Source organism: Ischnura elegans, chromosome 11 (assembly GCF_921293095.1).
Source record: "Ischnura elegans chromosome 11, ioIscEleg1.1, whole genome shotgun sequence".
Lineage (NCBI taxonomy): Eukaryota > Metazoa > Arthropoda > Insecta > Odonata > Coenagrionidae > Ischnura > Ischnura elegans.
In genome coordinates this window covers 57,301,882-57,326,088 of record NC_060256.1, presented here as the reverse complement: position 1 = coordinate 57,326,088, position 24,207 = coordinate 57,301,882, and the positions used below count along the sequence as shown (strand labels likewise).

The 24,207-nt window shown below is 42.4% G+C and overlaps 2 protein-coding genes across 3 annotated transcripts in view; both read left to right on the top strand.

The window, feature by feature from the left end:
• LOC124168517 overlaps positions 1–24,207 on the top strand; it is an 87,819-nt gene that overhangs the window by 44,170 nt on the left and 19,442 nt on the right. The gene's annotated exons all lie outside the window — the stretch shown is intronic.
• On the top strand, positions 20,628–21,835 carry LOC124168518. The gene is made up of 2 exons (XM_046546845.1): positions 20,628–21,224; positions 21,336–21,835. Exons 1-2 carry the CDS (start codon positions 21,177–21,179, stop codon positions 21,828–21,830), a joined length of 543 nt encoding a protein of 180 aa, XP_046402801.1. The 5' UTR covers positions 20,628–21,176; the 3' UTR covers positions 21,831–21,835.

Here is a 24,207-nt window from a genome sequence, read left to right as displayed (position 1 = left end):
AGGGTATAATGTTTATTTTCGGGTCATTAGCGGGACACGAAGGTGGATGAGAGGCAGGTAAGCGAGCAGAGGGGAGGGGGTTTCTCGCGGACATCGACCTGGGAATTTCCCACGTTCCATACACATTTAAGAGAAGAAATGCCAAGTTTTATTGCATCAATGAAGCAGTGCATAATCCATGCAGTGACATTGTGCGGCCGAGTTATGTATAGAAAATATCACACGTATAATATACCCATTCCTTTATTATCTTACTTAGATATATCATAATTAACTTGCTAAAAGTGTAATATCGATCACTTTACTCTAGCATTAGTTATAAACGATTTAAGTGGTCTTCATTGACTGTCATCATATTTTATTCAGTTATTTATTGTATTTTAATATTTATGTTATAATGTTAGAAGACAGTCCATCCATCCAAAATCCATACATAAATTGTATTACTTTTATTTATAAATGTTACCTCCAACCGTTCGGTGAAGAGTTTGACAGATAGCATAATCCGTAGAGGACTGCGTGAATTTAATACCCAAATTTACCCTTAACGACAGTAAAATAAAATTTTAACAGGAAAAGATAAAATAGATTATAGGGTGGTTGCCTATTATTTTTTATTGCCTAAATCGAAAGATTATTACTCCTGGACTACGTATTTCACGCTTTTAGATTTTTAAATGACGATATCTCTTTTTCGCGATTAAATGAAAAGTGAAAATTTTCAAGCGCGCGAAAACGCGACGGCTAAGTATGAATGCCGAAAAACTCCGTGTGACGTCGCGTCGTTCTGGTTCCCGTTGCCGCAACTGAGGTGACCTTTGGGCGAGGCTCTGAGCGCTGATACGACGCAGGATGCTAGCAGGTAACAGAATACCATGCTAGCTGGTAGCTCTTGGCTTAAATAAGGATTATTAATACCTTATCAAGCGAAGAAAACTTTCCGACCTTAGCCAGTTTTAATAGGTGATTATTAAGACATGTTTCCCTGAGCTCTGTGCCTCATGCATGCATTAGTAACCTCAGACGACGTAAAACTCCTATCTACTCGTATAGAAACTAGGTCCCTGTGACGTCACGTGGAGTGGCATCGCATGGGAGCCAATCTGGCCTGTTACAAATGAGGATAAAACTGACCAATACCATTCGTCTAAACCGGTATTTCTAAAACCAAATAATTTGTTTATTATGAATACACTAATGGTGGGCAACGAATCGCAACCAATGCCTTTCGTTTTCTTTGATGAAGGAAACTACCCTATTCCTGATGGGCATTAAGAATAAAGATGGACATTCTTTTGCTATTCTCCTAATGTAATTTTCTTGTCGATTATTTTGATTTCATCTAATTGTACAATTTACATTTTATATTTCAAATTATCAATTAGCATCTTTGAAGAAAGGAATGTAGTTTGAGAATCGCTGGTCATTGATAGAGGAGAATTACTATAACTAGAACTTGAGCTATGATTATTGTGATACAATGGGATATAAGAACAAGTAAGAGGAAATATGCTGAAGGCGTACGAGTAATGATAGAGTCATAAAAAAAGCATTAGTGGTAATGTCTCATTGGAAGTAAAATTCCGGAAGTATATTTTCACAGGCACACAAGAAAACATAGGCAAGGATTTTTTCGGCCAGTCATGTAAACTTCGGGCAGACTGCGTCCAACCTAGGTACATATCTCAGATCACCATTGAGTTGAAAGAAGCATATAATTAAGGATAGGAAACGTGGTACTACCGGCCAGAGTCAGAAGTAAACTTTTAGTATTATTAAAATTAATAGTTTTGAAAACACGTACATGGTCAACCAAAATTTTTGTATTAACCCTCAAGCTGCATAAATGTTGATCGAAAAATCTCTTTTTAGGTTTTTATTGCGCTTAAAGACGTATTTGAGGGATAAACCATTTAAAGCTCGGGAAGGCATTGTGTAGGAAGTCAACTAAGCTTTAAGATAAGTAATTTGTTTCATCAGCTATTGACACACGGTGATTAGCGAACCTTGTAGGTTTGTGTTCCGTTTAATTTCACACTGCATTGACCGCGAACCATTTCATTATCCGAATATGATGCATTCTTTGCCCGTCAATGCTTTTCCATACGGTAGTTATACAATGTTTGTGATTAATTTTGAATGTTTTTTTTACTAATGAAGGGATTCTACCTGGAAGTAAATTCGCCTCATCAACGATAGTTGACGCTCTGTCGCAAGTTATTAAATTGGTAATCGTTAGCCTCACTAAAATATTTATCTCATTGATTTTACGGGTGGTAGATTTTCCCTTCCGGAATCTTAGACTGATGGCAAAGAATGACTCAGTTTTTCAAGAAGGGAAAAGGGATGAGGAAAATTTATGGGATATAGGGAAAACTGAATGTCCTGGTGCGACAGTGTCGTGTGTTACGTGTCATACCAGTTTAATCCCGTTTTGGCACATTTCCTCGATCAGGGTACTTTGAACTCTACGCTTCAGGCGCAATGCCAGGAAGTGAAACGATAGATCAAAGAAACGGGTAAATAAGAGAAGGAGATAAAGAGGGAACAAACACTAGGAACATAAAGGACTAGAAATAGGGGTTTCAGCGGAGGAAGAAGAAGCCGAAGATCGCGGGAGGATACATTGATGCCTCTGTTTAGCGAAAAAAAGTGCTAAATACGAAAGATTCCCCAACAAAATATTTCAAACGGTGTTTTTGATAAATATATAGAGAATCCAAAATGAGTTTGAGAAAACTCGCTGACATGAGAATTGAGTGGTGTACTATATCAAATCAGTATTTAGAATGTTGACTGACGATGAGTATCCAAAATTAACGGTGAGATAGATCAATTGTTATGCACCGAAACCTACCTGAAGTTGAAGCATCGGACAATTATTCATACGACCATATTCATAAGACCATATTTTGGCATGAAAAAGTAAACCGATTAAGTTTAGAAAGAATATCCATGGGGAAATGTATAAGGGAAAAAGGTTTCCAAGCAAGGGCAAAGGACTCGAGATTGGACACGAAGAACTAAATAACGAAAAGAATATGGAAAAAATAATTTTACCAATTTTTCTTTGAATCTAAGCCGCTTAAGACCACATTTTAAAATTCCTAATGCAGTCTATCATTGAAGTAAAATTTCACAAGTTTCCCACCGAGCATAATATTGGGTGATTTCTCCCAACCTTTCAACGGCTGAGTCTGTCATCGTCTTCGGGGGTAGAATCTTTACGGTCTACCCCTGAAAACGATGGCAGACTCAGCCGTTTAAAATTCCTAATGCTGGGAGAAATTACCCAATATTATAACCGGTGGGAAAGTCGAGAAAGTTTCCTTCAAACTATACGCCGTAAAATAAACTAAAATTCTACTGTGTAGCATTTATGATAATAAATATGAGCTTCGCATGAATTTCTGGGTATGTGACTCGCATATACGCAATGTTTGATACATTCAGGTACCGGTCATCAAATATCAACATTATGGATTGTAAATTACGAAGTGGTGGCTCTAAAATAACCTATAAATGAGTAATGATCGTCGATGACTTTCCTATAACCCCAGCAGGGGCGCAGCGAGGAATTAAGGACGGCCGGGGGGGGGGGGTGATAGGTGCAACTGATACCGGTGTGTATGGGGTTGTGGTATACCCACCAGGATAATCGGTAGGTGCGATATTAATAAATTGCGGAATTTTAAGATAAATGGTTGAAAATTGTGAGTTTTGCGGCTTTCTGGGGGATATTTTATTAATCCTTGCACTATTCTATTAGTAATATGAATCCAATTAAGTATAATGGATAAAACTTAAAAATTTCTCTGAGTTCTGGTTGGAGGAGCTGAGGGGGGGTTTATCCCCCAAAACCCCCCCTCGCTGCACCACTGAACCCCACCCCTCTCTAACCTATCAATTTTTATAAGAAAGAACTCATTGTTAGCGGAGGGGAATACAAAGGAATCGATCATGTTACACTTGAGAATACGATGGAGACTTAAACATGTAAGTGTCTGAATGCCAATGAAAGGTTGTGCACTACTGTGGTTTCTTTGGAGGAGGCTATCGTGTCACATTCCCAAACGGAAGACTTATCAATGTTCCTCGAACGCAGAAGGAGAAAAATATTGCTACGCTCACTTGCCAAAATCGTCCATCGACCAATAATAGAGACAATTAGCCATTTTTACTTAAAATAAAGGGTTGAAAGGGTTGAGGTTGAATATATAATGAAAAAATACTAATGAAAAATACTTATGGTGCCAAGAATCTTCCAGAGTTTTTAATTTGTTTAAATTAAAATAATTGCAACTAATATGTGACACGGATTAGAGAGAGAAATTAATTTCACGCATGACAGTGACCGCGTATTTCTTTTCATTACGTTCAAAATTTACAGCGGCTAAAAATACTGATCATTAACTTACAAGTACCTCAAGATTAGTTGTATCATTTTATCTCCTCCATTCCCCCAAAGCCAGCTATTCAATGTTCAACCTTCTTTATTTTATCAACTTTCTCTCCCAAGCTAAATATATTTTCTCATAATAAAACAAATCAAAAATATTAATTAAAAATAATACAAAATTACAACATACAGAAATCCAAGAATTAATCAGGCGTAGCAGCATAAATCAGATGAAAGTAGGCTTTAGGCAATCAAGATGAGGCTGTGTAAGATATCGGAGGCGGTGCAATTGACTAAAGTGAAAACGAACGAGAAAGTTTTCGAGATGAATGGAGAAGTAATTACTGGTAAAATAATACAAATGGTACATAACTCCTTCAAAGAGTTGTTATGGGGTAATGTATGCATGTAATCTTTGTTATGGAGAAGGATATTGGGTGGTTTTCATTTATAACGGCAAACTTTTTGCTATTTTTTTCACGAGTAACTTAAATCACCATCGATATAATAAAAGATGAGTTTCTTCCCTTACCTATCGTAACCTTCGAGTGAGCTTGCGATGCGACGGGCCATTTACGCGTTAAGGCCTGTTTACATGGTAAATTAGCCAGTACTAGTTAATGTATAATGATATGAGCGTGTGAATGAACACGAAAATGCACCAACAAATATGTTCGAATGCATGTACTGAAAATGGAATCCGTTCTAATTTGGTTCGTACATGTTCCGTTCCGGTCCACAAAAATCTTTCGTGCAAGCAGACATTAACTCGTACATGTTAATGTATCGTGTAAAAAGGCCTTTGTAGAAATGCCTTAATACTTCGAAGCTGTCAAATAAACATATTAAAATGACTACAGTACATAATGTCCAGGCACCCGTTATAGCAAAACAATGGACCAGATTCGTACCAACTCGACTCGTTTTTTCGCGAATCCCCAGGTCAAGGCAGAGGTTGCGATTATATTCGGGGACCATCCATTCATGCGATCGGCCCACTTCCCGTCTCTAGGCCAAGGGAAATAGTAAGGGAATAAGCAAGGAGCACTGATACGGATTCCTCCCCCACTTGTTTGTTTCTTTGAAGCGAATTCCTCACAAGTCCACGCGAGTACACACGTCCTTGTCTCAAGGACTTTTTGTAGACGTGGTCTTCTGCTTTTAATAGGCGTCAACCCGAACATGGTGCAGCTATAAACTTAGCTTGAGAGTATTGGAAATTAACAGTTAAAAATGTAGTTTAGAATAACTTAATAATTTGATACTGAATCCGCCCCTGAGTACTGAGTTTCAATAGTTTACGATACGCATACCGTGGCTGAGTTATCACGATTGTGCCCTTAACCCTGGTTTGCTCGTGGAAGTTAACTTATTTGCTCGACTTGTGGACAAAACCTGCGAAGTACTGCGAAATGAATTGTGCCTCAAAGTCAGTCCACACGTACGAGTTGAGCGTAATAGTCTACTGCTATAGTAGCCAACTTGGACGCGTAAACAAGGCTTTATCGTAATTATCTTGATTTTACATCACTCGCGAGATATATCACCATCAACGAGGTTAATCATATTCCGGTGTACAATTGGAGATGTCGCCCAAGCCTAAATGTGGTTACTCATGTTCATTACTAACGAATATCTTATGAAGTCATTCGTCGTACTTCAGGGTTTTTAATACGAAATTTATATTTTATTTTTAATCTACTTTTTTAATACACTTAGACAATCAAGAGATTTCTAAGAGAGTATACACAACTATGTAAAGTTCAAACGAAATTTCCATTACATTTCACGTAGAAAGCCTTGTTTTTATTTTATTTTTCTTAGAATACATGAAGAAAGGCATATTTTGAAATGTTCATAAAGATTACTTTAGATTGATCGCTAGGGGCAATCTATTTATAGAGTACCACTACTAGTCCCGGGACTTTGGAACACGGGTCAATGACCTCATGTTCTATAATTCTGGCACCTCCTGACCCACCCCCACCTCCTTCCCCTCGTCGAACCCACCCCCACCTCCTTCCTTTCGCAGGACCCACCCCCACCTCCTTCCCCTCGTCGAACCCACCCCCACCTCCTTCCTTTCGCAGGACCCACCCCCTCCTCCTTCCCCCTGACCCACCCTCACCTCCTCCCCCTCGTCGGACCCACCCCCCGTCCCTTGGCATAACTCTAACCCCTCTGGAGGAACAGGGGTTCGATGACCTGCCTTTCTAACCCTTCTTGGTACCCCAGCGACTCCTGCCTATAGGACAAAGAATAGCCTTTGCGCCATACCCTCCCACGTAGCAAAACCCAACCCTGATTTCATAATTAAAGTGTCTTCGGACATTATGGAAAGCAGTAACCTTTTCCGCTGGCCTCGTAAGTTGAAGTCTCCGAGAACCATAACCCTATTTATTACCAGAGGTTGCATGCGGGGTTTTTCTAAATAGTATAGTGGAAAGAAAGACATGGTAAATTCGATCATTTTATTTAAAAGGTTCATGAATACAAAAATATGATGAAAGAAAAATAAAATAAATGTATGTATCACATTTTCCATTCATTAATCAGAGCCTGAGGAGCACACAGCGACATAATCAGTGATGAAATCATTTCCTTCGCGAGTTGATAAGACTGCGCGAATTTCCCTTGAAAGGGCTTCCGCGTTTAAGGAGTTTGGTGGATTTCCAATCTCTGACATGTTGATTTTCACAGTGTCAACGTATTCACAAAAAGCTCTCTCGTGATTGCTATTGCTCTCACTGTGATATGAATTGAAAACAGCATCAACGTATGCACTTACAAGTCTTAGAGTGAACGAAGACCATGCGTTCCGTTCCTCCCATCGCATTCTAACACAATCAGCATAGGCCAACAGTCCATCCCAAGAGGATTTCGCCAAGTAAACACTGGTTAGTTCATTATTGTCTTTTTTGTCCTCCAAGATGATGGATTTTGTGCCGTATATGCATTTGAATTTTAAAACACAGTTCCCTATTGGGATACTATGCGGCACCGTATCACTATGAAAATATGAATTTATCAGTTTCTCATTTTTCATTAACTCACACCAGCCCAAATAGTCCAACACGACAGAGAAGCGTCCAACTTTGCTCAGCGCTATGAAGGGGTTGCACTTGTTTTTCAAGTCAATGCCGATTGTCACTCGCTTTGTATCACTGTAATTCACTTTATAACCACATTCAAGTATCCCGAGGTGTTGAGGTTTTCGAGTCAGCGGCAGCGAGGGCTCACACATGGCTTGTTCCTCCTCTTCAATCTCCGGCATGATGGACGGTTCGTAGGACGGACGTGTGTACCGGCGGCTATGGGGTGGCCGAGGCGAGTACGGGCGTGAACCCCGACGATGGGACGATCCTCTCACCCCACCTCTCCCCGGCATCCGGAAGGAACCTCTAGGTGTGTCCATGGCTGTGGGATGACTGGTGACTGTCCTTTCAGTGCTGGGCTCTTTCTGTTCTCCCCTGGTAGGGGTAAAGACGGAGGGAAAGAGGAGAAGCGGGGAGGGGAGGAAAAGATGGTCGCTTCGCACCGACGCTCGTATAGGGTGTAGATACTGTCGCGGCCCTCCCGACTTGCACGCAGAATAGAGATTTATACGTAGAGCATGAATTACACCGTCTATCGAATATTTTATCAAAGAGAATTAAAATGAGCCTATCGTTGCAGTCGTGGTCTGCGCTGAATATATTTAAAAATTTCTTCATGGAAAACCCCGTGCAACGGTAAGCTAGGAATACGGATGTGTAAAGACCACACGTTGCTGAAGTCCAGCTCTGGAGATGTACGTTGTTGTACCGCCATGACTTGCATTCCCTATTAAGAAAGGTTTTATGATCTTTGATAAGTGGAGGCAGTCCATAGCTATCAAAGTATTCCCCTTTTCCCTTTTCATCTATAAATATTCCAATCCAATGCGATCCTGACTTTCTCTGGGGGTCTGTATTCACTACCAGGGCTGAGGGATGAGTGCAGTTTTTAGGCAAGTTATCTGCTGCAAACACACCTTTGAAAAATGAACGAGTCTCACAATGTTTGTTTAGAGCGCGCGTCAGTTGAATACCGTCCATCTAGCTCACTCCTTTCGAAATGAGAAGTCCATCTCATTTCATACGTCTTTATGCACGATACATTGCACGTAGGTGATGATATAAATATGGGGCAGTAAGGATTCCATCGATGATGCTCCTTTTCTGGCAAATCCCATGCCTCCCAAGCCCCTATAGCGATACCACACACACTGCATATAGCAACGTCGCGTATTCCCGAATAGAAAAAGCCAGCATCTGCTAAACGTTTTGTACTTAAAGCAAACCTACTCGACGCCCCATTAAACGATTTAACATGAAATTCGGGAGATGAAATCCTCTTCAATCCATCTTTGCGTAGCCATTTAAGGAGGTAAACGCAATTTATCGTTGCACAGTCAAACTTTCTGCTTCGATGATTAACAGGACAGATGTTAGTGGGTAGAGTAGTTTTGAATTTTAATTTCTTAAGAGAGGGGCATCCTAAAACTTCCAAATCGAGTACTTCCCGGAGAATCAAGACTTTTTTTAGGAACTCGCACTTTTCTCGACCTTTTGAAAACACAAAAGTACACGCAGATGTATGATATTCTAGAATAAAGCGTAAATCTGTGTATTCGGTATATCCATCGTCCCAAGAGAGGCCGTGATAATGTCTTTTTAACCATAAATCCTCCTTCTCCTCTTTCTCCCTTCTCCTACTCCTCGAATAGGGGGGTTTGAATAGCCATGTTTTTGCGCTGTTACTATCAGAGGTAACGATGGATAGTTCTTTTACGACTAGCTCGCCCTCGTGTTTGAAGCACTGAATATCCACAATAGCTGCCATCTCAGAGCGGCGTCACTTCGTACTGAAAGCTAGTTAGGAGTTCGAACGCTTATAAGTCTTACCTCTCCTAGTTTCGGAACTCTCACCCCTATCCTCCTCCCCCTTCCCCTTTTCTCCCTCTTTCACACTTCCCTCCACCTTGAGGTGTTCTTCCGCTCTCTCTCTCTCTCTCTCCTCTCTCTCTCTCCTTCTCTCTCTCTCTCTCTCCTTCTCTCTCTCTCCCTACGGGCGCTAACTACTGTAATCTACTCCGACATTGCGATGCCGATCGATTTCGAGAATATTATTAAATTCTGCGTACAACAGACAGTTTATAGTCTCGGCCAAAGCGTTTTTAAATCTTACTTCCAGACGAAGGCTTCCATGCCTCTGTAGACTCCAATGAGAGGCGTTAGCCTCTAAATCAGGTGTCAGATCAAATGCGGTGAGGAAGTTACCGTCCTTATAATCTTCCCTGGGTATACCATTGCCATCGTCTTGAAAGTGAATGCCTGTGCCTGAGAAGAGCGTGTGATAAGCCGGTAGGAAAAGGCCAGATCCCGAAAAATCAGGTTGCAACGGCCTGTTTGGAATCTGTTTCCCATCAAGATACAGAGACAAGAATGTGAGGTTGAAATTCTGGAAATTAAATGGATTGGATACCATATCTCCATTGAACGCTGCGTTTGAGACAAATCCTACAATCACACGCTTTGGAAGTTGTCCCAAGAAAATGTTATCCATAGTTTTACTCTGCACATCCTTCGAAATCGTGATGGTCTTAATATCCACACGTGTGATTGGATATTTCGCTGTGGATTTTTCTAGAGCGCGACTGTGCCCTATTAACACCGACGGGCTTATTTTCACTTTACGAATGAGAAGTGCCGCGTCAAGTATTTTCACTTTAACGTTGTCGTATATTCTCGAAGCCATCATGTTAAATTCCGACTTTGACCGAACGAGTTTCAGACGCATCTCTACTCCGTTCAGAAGAAATTTTTCCTGGTTGAATAGATCGCAATGTAGATGGCCCATTAATTCTACAGAACGTCCTTCGTCAGTGTATCGACGTCTTTTAATGGCTCCTGTATTTTTACGACAATCGTCCATTAACCCTGGTGTGTCAGCGTACCAGAGCGCTTCCGTGAGATGTGAAGTCTTCGCAGCGGGCCCGTAATTGAGAATTGTTTCAATGTATGCTCGATACGGATACGTATGACTAGGGGGCGTCACCAATTTTTGATTTAGGAAAACATCCACTTGGGAGAATAGAGAATGGAGCCATAGATTTACCGGGCCGATTACAGAATCGTCCACAGCCAACTGTGTCGGTCGCTCTACTCGCGCTGTTATGGATATAAGCGTATGCGAAAGATCTAAGTACTCCTCACCATGTCCTGGTATTACGAACTCCAAAAGAGCGTCATCGGACAGGGTAGAAACGGGTTTATAGTGTATCCACTGACCATCCTCGATACTCGTTTGTGTTGGCGGCACGGAAAAAAGATCGAGTTCAGACTTTACACATTCACAGGATTGGTGGTGCAGAAAAGACATTTTAGGTAAATATGTCCTTCAAGTCTTGCTTAGAAATCTTTCTTGACAGAACCGTCGTCGTCTTCTTCCCCTTAATCTTCCTCTTCTTCTTTGAAGTAGATGTCTTACTCCCTCGGGTGGTAGTCTTCGACTGAGACTTCCTCTTACGCGTTTTCTGAATATACCCACCCCCTGTCATCCTCTGTATTTTACTCTCCGCCCTTCTCATGAGATTCTCTCCAGCCTCTAGAACGCGTTTGCGTATCACCCTTTTTACAGGCTGTGCATCGTTCGAGGCCAAGTCGCCAATGACATTCATTCCGGTTCTAAGAGCCTCGTGACCCACGGTGCGAGCACCGCTTTTCAGTAATGGCAGCACGGATCGAAAGAGCCCTCCCAGAAACTTCCCTATACCGTGACCTTTTTGATAGCTAACTCCCTGATAAACAGATCCCACCCCATTTCCAACCTGATTTAGGTAGTAACGAGTGTAAGGATCGTAGTTGTTATTCGTCTTTACCATAGCTCCCACGCTTGCGAAAGTGAAGTACTACAGCTGATGTCCCATAAAGAAATGGTATGGGATGACCCGCGTGAGTCCTTAAATCTATTTCTATCGTGTCAAACTCTCTCTTCATAATAGGAACGTAGAATGGTCTGCTGAAAACGTGGTTAACGTTGAGACCAAATTTTTTTTTCTCGGCCGCCGTACTAACTATTCGCAGGAGAGGGGCTACAGTATCGCCTATTACCTGCGGCTCGACGATGTCGCAATAAACGTATATCTGAGAGGGGTAGCCTATATCGAGGTCGGGTTTGCGCCTAGCTTTTTTCTGCTCCACAATGTCACCCCCAGGCTCGAACCCTAGTTGCAACGCCAAAATTTCAGATATGGTAACAACTGTGTCTATCGCCTCAATTGTAATAACTCCCCGTTCGTTGTAAGAAAATTTCACATCGTTAGAGCTAGAAATCTTCTTTAGATCTTCGTTAAATGTCTCAACGAGATCTACGATAGATGAGTAGTGACTCGCCGGTAGTTTTCTGTAATAAGAGTCGTTGCTACTGGCATGGTAAACGGAATATTCGCGCTGTTTACCATAAACGTTGCAAATTGTCATGGGGAAGTGAATCTCTGCGAGAGAGACCTCCCACTGCCCGTCCAAAGAGATATTTCTAGGCAGAAGACATGTAAATTTAGAGGTTGTGTTGCTCCCATGACTAGACATAGAGCTGTTACTAGGGAGCGTGAGGTAGAACTCTTCAGACATCATAACTTCTTTATCGATGACGCTGGAATCCACGAGTTGAATTTGGTGGGATATCCTCTCCACTTGACAAGCGCCTCTTTTCTGATCCCTCTCCCCCTCGTTTGAAGTACTTTATCTATTTTGAATGTCCTCGATTTAGAGAGAATAATTTTTTGTAATTCGGGTTCATAAAAAGTACCTTCGATTATTTCGCCTTCTAAATCTCTTAACTCGTAAACTGGCGGCCGCCTCTTAATAACTCTCTCAACTATAAATATTTCTTCACTCCAATTCGATTCGTATCCTTTCCGAAATGACACCTTCTCTCTACTTATTCTCACTCTGTCTCCAACTTTCAGGCGCGCTCTTACGCTCTTCTTCTTCACAGCGCCGTGGACATTATTCCACACTTGAAGAATATTATTCTCGGTAACGTCCGCTGGAGCCATCTTGATTGTAGAGTGAGTGGATTTATTGTACGCGTCTACGATCTTCTGAAGGACTTCAACGTATCTCTTGGTGTTGTACATCGTAAAATATCGCCACATCCGAGATTTAAGAGTTCTATTTAGGCGTTCAACTATCGATGATTTGGTGTCCGGATTATTAGAATGGTAATAACCAATCGAATTCTTTTTTAAAAAGTCCTGAAATGTTTTGTTTAAAAATTCGCTGCCCTTATCGGTCATGAGTTTGAGAGGTTTTCGTTTCGTTGATTTCAATATTCGATAAAAACCCTCTGTCACATTTGCGCCTGTCTTTGAGCGCAGAGGGACCGCCCATGAAAAGCGACTAAATACATCGATCACAGTGAGAATATAATTGAATCCATCGTTCTGCTTTCTTATATGCTTCATATCATTTAAATCCGCCTGCCACAGATCGTCCATATTGTCGACAATATATCTATTTCTTTGAAACTTTCGTTTTAAGGGCTTATGAAGCGTGTATGCATCTTGTTTCTGAAGCCATATTCTGACGTCTTTCCTTGACAAAGTAGGTGGTGCAGCTTTCCACAGCTTCTCTGCTCCGGAATATGACGCAGGATGCGCAGGGTCGTAATAAATATTTCGAAGTATCGAATCCACAGACTTCTTCATTTTTTAAAGCGATATGGAGTCCAGCGCTGAATGATCGTCTCCTTAGCGGAGGATGAACTCTTTGGTGAACTCTGAGTCCTCCGACGCATAAATGGCAGCCTTTCTACGTTACGTTCTCTCACCTTCGGTGTGTGGCTCTGAATGATTTGAAGCCGCGGGCGATTCCCTATATATTCCATTGGCGTGTTTATTTCCGATAATAATGACGCGAAGGAAGCGATACCGATAGGGTTTGAATTTTTCCTCTCTCTCATTATATCTCCAACTAGATCTATGATATTGGACCCTGGAATAACGCCACCATTGATGGTAACCGTTCCATCAGAGCTCCAGCTGATTTTATCTGACAACGAGATTCTGTTCACGAGAAGCTCAGCCCTTTTCCTGTATTTCAGTGGTACTGAATTAATAATTTCAGACCGTAGGGGAATGCGTCTCTCCTCTCCTGCAGCGACAGAACTTTCATCGTCCACGTTGCGTTCCTTTTCCATTATAGGTAGACCTAATGGTTTCCTTTCCTCTCCCGCAAAGTGTAGAAAACGATGGAGACATTGTTTATATAACTTCCATTTTTCACTGTCTGATTGCATGGGTGCGCGTAAAATTCTCTCCATCTCGTCATCTAGGGCCGAGAGGACTTGGCCGCTGTTGGTCATCGGAACGGTTGGGTTATTCATGCGATGCAAAGTTTCATGAGGAACAAGCACCATTTTCTTAGCGTGATCCATTACTTATAAGGCTGGAAATGACACCAGTTATAACTGGTAAGAGTAGTGGTAAAATAAAACCTCCCGATTGCACAATTAATTTCTTCTTTTTCTGCCAACAGCCTTTTCCCGTTGCGAGTTTACACAGTAAAGCTTTGTGTCTCGCTAATCGCTTTTTCTGTGCAGCAGTCAAATCCACTCTCCCTTTCAGCGTGTTATCAACAATTTCACATATGGTTCTGGTGAGCCCAGGGTCCGCCGTTTTGAGAATTGCTGCGCGTATCGAAGGTTTACAGCGTGCAATGAAGCTCAGAATATCGATGTGTTTAGCTATCCTCTGCTTCATGGTGACTAAAACATTGACCAAGTGTCTGTTTCTATTTATTACCATTCCAGCGACGAGTCGTTCGATTTCATTTCCTCGGTTGGTAGAAATAATGATGTGCATCGTCCGGAAATATTTTGGCACGAAATCGAAATGCATCGGGTGTGGATTGCTTTAAATCGATGAATAAATATCCATGAGCTTCTTGCGCTGCATCGTCATACGCGTCTTGCAAAAATCTGATGTCTCTCGGATAAATCTGCCGTGCGAGGCTCAAAATCTGACTCCTATCCCTAGGATTTTTAAAGTATACAACGTAGTGGGTATTGAGTGATATATCTCTAGCTCCCTTTCCCTGATGAAACAGATTCTGAGTCAGGTGGATAATACTTATATTTCTGTGGTGGCTTCCCCTTGAGAATAAATCTACCACGACTCTATCGCTACTTTCCATCATTAAATCGTCTAGGATCATTAATTTAGCGCCGCTTGACGGCTGAATACTCTTCATATCTGGTAGTCCTTCATGAAAAGTGACACCCAAAGGTTTTAAAGACTCGTAAGAAGGCTGCCATTCTGCATAACACCAGATTATGTCGGAAAACGACACGTCAAACATATCCTTTTGAAGTGTTATCAGCTTACTTGTAAAACAAGTCTTACCACATGAGGAAGGGCCTGCAACTAACGCGCAGAAAGGATGCTTCAGCCTTAGATCCATCTTAGAGATTAAGCAATTCTAGGTTGGGTTTACGCTTATATTGGATAACAAACCACATCACTACGCTACTTGGTCTCGACACATGCATTTGATAAAAGAAGGACTACTCTTTGTTGAATTCCCATGGTAGGAGTTCTTAAGCCCATCCACCACGTCAAGGTGATAGTCCATCGGAGGGAAAAATGATAAAATAATAGAAGAAGTATACAAATAAAAATTGAAAGTAATATTCTTAAGTAAATCGAAATTAAAATACAGAGGTATTTTTAAATAATAAAAAATAATAGAAGTATACAAATAAAAAAAAAGGGAAATAATATTCTTGATTAAACTGAATTAAAATAAAGAAATATTTTGAGAGAGAAAGATGAAGTGAAATAAAAATGTGTTATTCAAAAGAGATGCACAATTTCAGTTTAAGTAAAGAGAAGCTATTTACGAGAAATAAAGATAAATGAAAAATAAGAATGCATATTGGAGAGTGAAACTTAAAGGAAAATGAAAAGAAATAGTGAGGTTACTGATAATATAGAAAAGAATGAGAAGTTGTAGGCAGACAGCTTCAATCTCCTCTTCTTCGTTTAAACCCATAAGGAAGCGTACAAAAATCTTCGGTCCTTTTCCTCTTTGTGTAGACAACTCGGAACAGCTTTGTCTCAGTCCTCGTCGCAATGTCATGGTTCTTCAGGCGATAGATACGGTGGTTGTATGTTAATCTCCGCCCCGGAGCATCTTCAAGAACCATCTTTTTCAGCGCATCAAAGCACACATTTTGGTCGTTTGATACGTTTATAGTGATGCCTCTCACTTTGCAGACTTTTTTCTCGAAAGTTGGAGAACATTTCGAGCGCACCACATATGCATAGTTCTTTGGTCCACCAGACACAAATTCAGAGATGAAACACCCTTCTCCCAGGGGTGCGATCTCGTCAGTCATATCACCCAAATAGTCGCCAATCGGCGGTGCCCATTCCCCGGGTTTTTGTGTGTAGATGCAGCTGTCTGTGTCGTGATAAATCGTGCGTCTATTCAGATGCTCAAGATACTTGTACAGCTCGAGCCTAGCATGAGCAGTTGTGTAGCACGCCAATACAATATTACCGCTAGGTGTGGCGCTAACTGCATCGGCGGCCTCTTCCCAGTGCACATATAACATTTCATCATTTATTTCCACTGTCCGATGCACTTCGACCGTGGGACTCGATAGCATTGTGTATAACTCGTCCAATTTTTTTACTACACTTGTCTGAGCCAGGTTCTCACGCTGCCCAAACTTGCCCCAGAAACTGTTGAGCATGAGTTTTGCTAAAGATCGTTTTCCAGCGTTGAACTCCACATTCTTCTTCTCCAGACACACACCCTCTCTCTCGAGAAATAATTTTAAGTATCTCTCTTTCTCATCCTCGGAATTGCACCAACTAGGCCACCCACTAGCCTCTTGCTTAACTTTCAAAAAGTTATTTATGTAGCCCGAAAAAAGACCTCCCTCCCTCGTTTCCCTGGAATACTCTGTAATATCATCATAGTGCCAAGCTTCATGTATCTTCAGCACCTTATATCCCAGAGACACCGCCTTTTTTACCTCGTTGGTAACCCATGTCCCCATTAGCTTTCTTTCTTCTTGCGTGTGACAGCATGCCCCCTGATTTTCAACTAGCGCACATTTACGGCAAAGCGGAAAGAATAATTTTCCATTGGCCTTCATTGGCAATACTGGCAAGTAGAGGTCGGTAGGGGGAAGAACATCACAGCGCACCAATCCTTCAATCTCTTCGAGGGGAGGACAATCTTCGCCCACGTATATCACTGGATGCCCTAGAGGATATGCCTTGTACTTATTCACATAAGGATATAGTGAGCAGATGTCTATGTATTTTATTTCTTCCCCCTCCGACTCATTGGCCCGATGATAGAGTTTTATCGCGTTTGTCCGCCCTCCGTAGAAAGCGTCCCGGGGGTTTAGAGGACTTTTTTCGCACAACGGATGCTCCCTCAAGTACTCATGCAACTCGCTGTCTCTCTCTACCTCCCTATCGAACTCGCATTCCCACTTTTGGATTACCCTGTAGCCCCTTTGGGTAAAAAAATCCAATTTTCTCTCAGTCGTCTCGAACCTCGACTGCATGGTTTCTTGAGAGTTTTTATGAATGAGCTCATGTCTATTTGGAAAGCAGTTGGGGCAGCCGTGGTAAAAGCACCCGTTAAATTCGAAAATTATCTTCGAATCAGGGGTTTGCAAGTACCCGTCAACCTTCTTCCCCTCCCTTCTCACTTCTCTTCCATTTGCAGCGTGCTGTATCACTTGACCGCGACTTCGCTCCTCAGACAAAAGCCACTTAATGGCCTTTTGGGATTGAATGTCTGCCCATCTGTATCCTCTTGGAGGTATAATGGCTATCTCATTAGCTTTCAAGTATTTTTTCTTAAAAACGCACATACAAGCGCTGGCAATGGTCAGCGCCTCTCTGAAGGGATCCGTCTCGTTTAGGCTCAGAAAATCCTGCCTGAATTTTGTACAGGCTATACGAAGAATATTCACGTCTTGCACACAATACTTCACGATCTCCTCGTCCATTTTGAACGCGTAATTGCTTTCCGTCATCTCTCTGTGCCAACTTAGAAAAATTTCTGCATCCTTCCTCGTCATCTGTTCCACACCGTAGTCAGCAGGTGGCGGCATAGATCCCTCGTATCTACTATTAGCATTCTTGTTAAACAGATGCGGGAAGTATCCTTTCGCTAGGGAGCTATCCAGTCCCAGCGTCTGCGGAAGTTTTGACAAAGGCATCGGAAGAAAATTGAGCGAGTCGATGAATTTAACCCCCTCATATTCCACAGATATCAATTTGGCCCCTGTAGAAATTATCTTCGGCTGCCAGTTCATTTTCTCCACCATTGCCTTTATGATGAAGTGGCTGTCGTAACCTTTGGCGTAATGTGCCACGCAAATTATCTCCTTAAAACCCCTACTCCTCATGACCACTACGGATTTTAAAAAGTCTAGGACTGGTTCCGAGTCGCGAAATACCTCCTGTCTTTCTCCACATTGAGTGCAAGCTTGCATAGATACATCATTTATGCACTCACCACAACATTTTTGTGCGACAAGGAGGTTAGGGGTATGGAGAAATTGTCCAGTTCTTTCAGGGAGAGGTGTGTCCTGTCTACACTCTATGTCATAAAAAATAAATAGAAACTTTGTCGCTGGCTTGTTTTGTTTCACCTTTGGCAACATGTAGCATTTTCTATCAGACACATGCCTACTCTTACACGTCTGGCAATAGACTTCGTCACAAACGTGCATCGATTTCGCGTGTTCCAAACTGTACACTCTTTGACAGTTCACACAATATTTTAAGACGTCGCACGGCGCCTTTCCTCTACCCCTCCTCTCTAAATGTTGCGTGAAACATCTTACTCCATAAAAGTTTCTGTTGCACACTTCACAAGTCACATTTGGCTCGCAAATATCGCATGGCGGCGATCTCATGCACCTGGAGCACTCTGATGCACATTTATGCTCGTAGAGGTGAGAAAAGCCTACCCGACAAGGCCTGCAGTAATAATCGTAACTAAAGGCCCCTTTTAGGGACACAATATAGTTGAAATGTTTATCCCCATAAATTAAGTCGATGTGTCTCCTTGCACTCCCATCTTCTGCCGGAGTTGATGGTCCTTCGAAGAGAACTTCTTTTCCCCTACGGTCCCCAAAAACTGTTAAACTGTATGACGGAAGGTGGTCTTGGAAGGATTTGAGATGCTCTAAACCACCGCCATTATTTAAATTTACCCCTGAAACTTCACACAGCTCTTCAGCCCTCTGCGTTTGTAAGCCACCACCTCTCTTCATTGCTTTATAAATTTTGTCGGTGTCTTCATGACGTGAAATCCCCACACATATAGCCCTAGCCAAGCAGAGGTTATCCCTATTGGAAATGACAACAATTGATTTCTTCGATTCGCAAAAGTCTTGGAAAGAACAGAGGCGATTTTTTAGGCGGCTCCCTCCGACAGGCATCTCGACATAGGTAAATGTTACATGCAGTATCCCGTTTAACAGAAAAGTCTCGTTGGACTGAATAACTTTTTCGATTCTTCCACAAATCACCTCGGCACTAAACTGATCAACTCGTCGATAGGAAATGTTAATCGGTTTTCCGGGATTTTCAGAGGTGTATATGGACATTCCCGCCTTACTGTTTGGAGGGATTCCTTCGGTCAACTCACTGATTAGCGCATCTAGTGATGCTTGAAACCATGCAAAGGGATCCATACCTTCGGGAGTTGGGCGCAAAACGCAAGAAATCTCCCGCCCGTTCAAGCGGAATTTTTTCAAACAACTTCGGTTCTCGGAAAGTATAGTGAAAAATATATTTTCCGGATCACCACCACCCTCTTGTGCTCCCCGCTGAGGTTCAACAGATGATTCCGCCGGCCCGTTTTCTTCGGGAGAACAATCCGCGCTCAATTCATCCATCACGTTAGCTGTCAGAGCGTCTGATGAGCTGGGCTGTATACGCGGTCTATTTAACTCATTTGAGAGTGTGGAACTACTCCCCTGATCTTCGCGGGGGGTATTATCAGAGCTGGTGGCGCCACAGAACAATTCTCCTGTTAAAAAAGGAGGCGTTTCATGGTGAAGGGGAAGGAATGAATTTTCTAAAGACTCTAGCGCTTGGGAGTCGATATTAAAAGGAGTTTCTTCGAATCCAGGTGGAACGTGAGGAGAGAAAACATCCAATCCATGAAATTTATCCAAGTCGCTAGAGTGAGCAATATTTTCCTGTTGGTCAGAATTCTCTCTTTCAAACTCTGAAGGTGGACGAGTTGTATTTGAAGAGCTTGATGAGCTAGAGGTGGAGTTGATGTTCGGCATTGACGATGTAGAGAATCCATCGTCCGCAACCGGTAAGACAGAATCTGATGGCGGAGACACTGATTGATTAATCTCTTCTGCTGCTTGCGATTTCATCAAAAAGTCCACAAATCCACGATCAAGCGTGGGAAAAGGAGAGGCATTGCCTGGTGAAGCAGGTAACACCTGATGAGTCTCATTTTCCGTGTTTGAAAAATTAGGTGGGACGTTTAATGCCTTAGGGGCAACTGCAGTCGAAGCGGTCTGAGCTTTCTTCACATCTTGAATTATATTAATCAGATCGTCTACTCCCACTTCCTCCCCAAGCACAACCCTACGGTGCACCAAACCGTTCAAGGCACTGTTCAGAAGAGTTAAGTCTGTAAACGCTCCCGAACGATGGGCGCGAATTATTTCAGCGGCCGGCACGAATTCAAAAATTTTATCCATGATAATGATAATGATTTATTAACTCACTTCTTTTCCTGGCGATTCTGATGCGTTCCCCTCTGTAGATTCTGTTTTCAATTGGCTGCAACGTGTAGTCCCCACGAAAAGGTTGACAGCGCGGCGACTTCTCACTCTGGACCGACGTGTGATAAACTGGATAGCGAAATGTAAAGACAGTCGACACACTGACTACACCGCGACTTCTCACTCAGGATCGACGTGTGATAAGCAGGATAGCAAAGTGTATAGACAACCGACACACGTAGCACACAGCAACTCTGGCCTCTAGACGCAACCACGAGACAAACAAGCGATAGAGCTCTACTCTCAGCCCTTTTAAGGGTATGAACTGGCATACCCCCACTCAAAAAAAAAAAAAATAAATAAAAGGGGGTGAGTTTCCTTCGAAACGCATGGGAAAATACATTCACCTTGGTCTTTTCAGCATACATATTTCTCTTACTGACCATACCCTTCCAAGGGGTGAAGAACCCTTTTTACAAATCATAAGTAATTTTAGGAACACCTTAAGACACTTAAACACCTTTCACCATCCTTCCCGCGATTTATAGTTTGTCACACGAAATCTCTTTTTTCAAAATCGTTCAAGCCGTCACGGGAAAATTCTTTGGACCCTCGAAAAAGCGGCAATGCAAAAGTGGAGGGTCATCGACATAAGGCGCTAAACACAGCAGACCCTTTTCTCAACTCCCCCTTCACTCACATAACGTCGGCGCAGAACCTTACCGATCCGTGCCTGAAAGGCCACTGCAGAGCTGTTAAGAGGTGGCCGTCAAAAAATACGGAAAGGCATCCGCATTTAGACAATGCTTCCCAACTCCCTCCCTCCCTTTCTTTCACTTACGTACCTTCCCCCGCCTTTACTTCCCCCACCACTGGAAAAAGGGTTGCGAGTGGGTCTCAGTTGTCCCTTACCCGTCGGACGGAAAGCACCCATCCACGACCCACAACAGAGGCAATTATTGACATGGACGACAAGTATGAGAAAATCACTCCTGAGGAAATTGAACGAGAGGTAAGTACGTTGGCATTTTTTTTTTTTCTTACGGTCATTGTTACCAATCAATGTATTCGATTTTCAACTCCCCGAGTCCAGCACTGAAAACTTATAAATCCTTTATTTCAGATTCAAGCTGCCAACCTTTATAGCTGGGAAGATGACGATCACTCAGATTATGACGATCCACCATCCTCTATCAAGAACGGCTTTCGATGCTCTACACCCGTTACAGCAAAAAGAGAGTTTCCGGATGGCTTCTGGTCGCCGAATGGCGAGGTATTTGCGGCTGTAGGGAATACAGAGGAGATCAGCAGCACGGCGGAAACCGTAATCATCGACGCTGCAACGCATGATGATGATGATGATACAGAGGCCGAAATCCAAGACAGTCTGTTGCTTTCATTTGAACTATCAGAACCACTTTCCAGTGATTACTGTACGTGTGCCATTTGTGATAGCTGTGCCAAGAATATTGCGCGTGCTGTTGGTTCAAGTGACCATACCGTAAGAAAAATCTCAAATTGCCGCGAGTGTGAGTGTGTGACATGCAAAACATGCCTTAACGTGGCTTTTCACGAAGTAGTTTCAAACTACAGAGACATTTTACAGTGCAGAGAATAAGTGACTCTAGAACCAGGATTTTATTTAAATATTTAACTGTAAAAAATAAATAAATAAATTATAAAATGAAATCTCTACCTTTCCTTCCAATTACCTGGCTGGCGCTCACATTTCTTATCATCTGCGTGATTGCAATACCTGTATTGGTTGATATGGATCATATTAAGGTTTGTTTGGGGGTAACAGGAGGAAGTGAGGGCACGGATTTATAGAAAGAGTCTTTCGCCATTTCCAAACTAGCCGTTTGTTACATAAGAATTTCCAAGTTGTCCGAAGACACTTTAATTACGAAACTAGGGCAGGGTTTGTGACGAGGGAGGGTATGGCACAAAGAATGATGCTTTGTCCTATAGGCAGGAGTCGCTAGGGTCCCAAGAAGGGCTGGAAAGGCAGGTCATCGAACCCCTGTTCCACAGAGAGAAGGGGTAAGTGGTTACATAAGAATTTCCAAAATCTCCGAAGACACTTTAATTACGGAACTAGGGCTGGGCTTGTGACGAGGGAGGGTATGCCACAAAGAATGATGCTTTGTCCTATAGGCAGGAGTCGCTAGGGTCCCAAGAAGGGCTGGAAAGGCAGGTCATCGAACCCCTGTTCCACAGAGAGAAGGGGTAAGTGGTTACATAAGAATTTCCAAAATCTCCGAAGACACTTTAATTACGGAACTAGGGCTGGGCTTGTGACGAGGGAGGGTATGCCACAAAGAATGATGCTTTGTCCTATAGGCAGGAGTCGCTAGGGTCCCAAGAAGGGCTGGAAAGGCAGGTCATCGAACCCCTGTTCCACAGAGAGAAGGGGTAAGTGGTTACATAAGAATTTCCAAAATCTCCGAAGACACTTTAATTACGGAACTAGGGCTGGGCTTGTGACGAGGGAGGGTATGCCACAAAGAATGATGCTTTGTCCTATAGGCAGGAGTCGCTAGGGTCCCAAGAAGGGCTGGAAAGGCAGGTCATCGAACCCCTGTTCCACAGAGAGAAGGGGTAAGTGGTTACATAAGAATTTCCAAAATCTCCGAAGACACTTTAATTACGGAACTAGGGCTGGGCTTGTGACGAGGGAGCGTATGCCACAAAGAATGATGCTTTGTCCTATAGGCAGGAGTCGCTAGGGTCCCAAGAAGGGTTGGAAAGGCAGGTCATCGAACCCCTGTTCCTCCAGAGGGGTTAGGGTTATGCCAAGGGACGGGGGTGGGTCCGACGAGGGGGAGGAGGTGAGGGTGGGTCAGGGGGAAGGAGGAGGGGGTGGGTCCTGCGAAAGGAAGGAGGTGGGGGTGGGTTCGACGAGGGGAAGGAGGTGGGGGTGGGTCAGGAGGTGCCAGAATTATAGAACATGAGGTCATTGACCCGTGTTCCAAAGTCCCGGGACTAGTAGTAGTACCTCCATCGAGTTGGGTACATCTCAGGAGAATAGGAGTCTAAATTCGTCGGCAATTCTCTACGAGGCATTTTCCCAAGTTTATTATTAATACGAGATAGGGATTTTTTTCCTCGATTGAAAATAAATTTTGTGAATCTAGGTGAAACAAATGATGTCATTGTGTTATCACAGCTGTTAATTATATTAAAAAATGTATCATTATTTATTACACTATTTGGTTATATGCAAGTAAAGTATGAGCAATGAGTCGCATGTATTCAGAGAAACCTAATTTTAATTAAACCTAACTAATAATCGCCATTCATGGATGCAATCTACGTAAGCCTACTGAGTTTTAAGTGTAGCAGCGAAGAATGCTTGATTTTTTTAGTTGTAATACGTCAGTGATACTCCTAGAAACGCCAAACGGGATAAGATGAGGAAAAAGGAAAAACAACAAGAGTAGACTTTATAGCTTCCAAGTAAAAGTTTCAGTTTTTTTCTGTCAATGGAAGAGACGCCAGGAGCGGTAATCAAAACGCGTGTCATCAATGTCTACAAATGAAAATCAGATTATAAAGGATGCAAGGACTAGTGAATTATGAGATAACGCTCACAATTTCTATCGGTGCCTTATGACCCGAACGGCAGTCTCGGTTTGTGTATTCATTGAGTAAGTTCCTGATAACGGACCTCAACTTTCCTGCCTTCTTTCTTAACTCCTGTGATGACATACTGGATGACGTTGTGATAGAAACTCCTCGAAATAATGACATTCCAGGTTCCGCGTGGAACATTTTAAATGGAGGTTACATAATACTACTACAGTGAAGAATTATTATTAATTTTATGAGGCAAAAAATGTCAATTTCTTAATATTTAAGATCTGAGAGCTCAATATAATATAAAGTGGAGGCTGTTTCTATACATCCTTATACAGATATGTAAGATGATGTATGTTTGTATGTCCGCTATGCATTTCCATACGGATGCACGGATTGCAACCAAATTTAATACT

Coding starts and splice junctions, on each gene's coding strand:
- LOC124168518 (XM_046546845.1), top strand. CDS start 21,177: ATGGACGACAAGTATGAGAAAATCACTCCTGAGGAAATTGAACGAGAG. Junction 21,225..21,335: donor CTGAGGAAATTGAACGAGAG/GTAAGTACGTTG, acceptor CCTTTATTTCAG/ATTCAAGCTGCCAACCTTTA.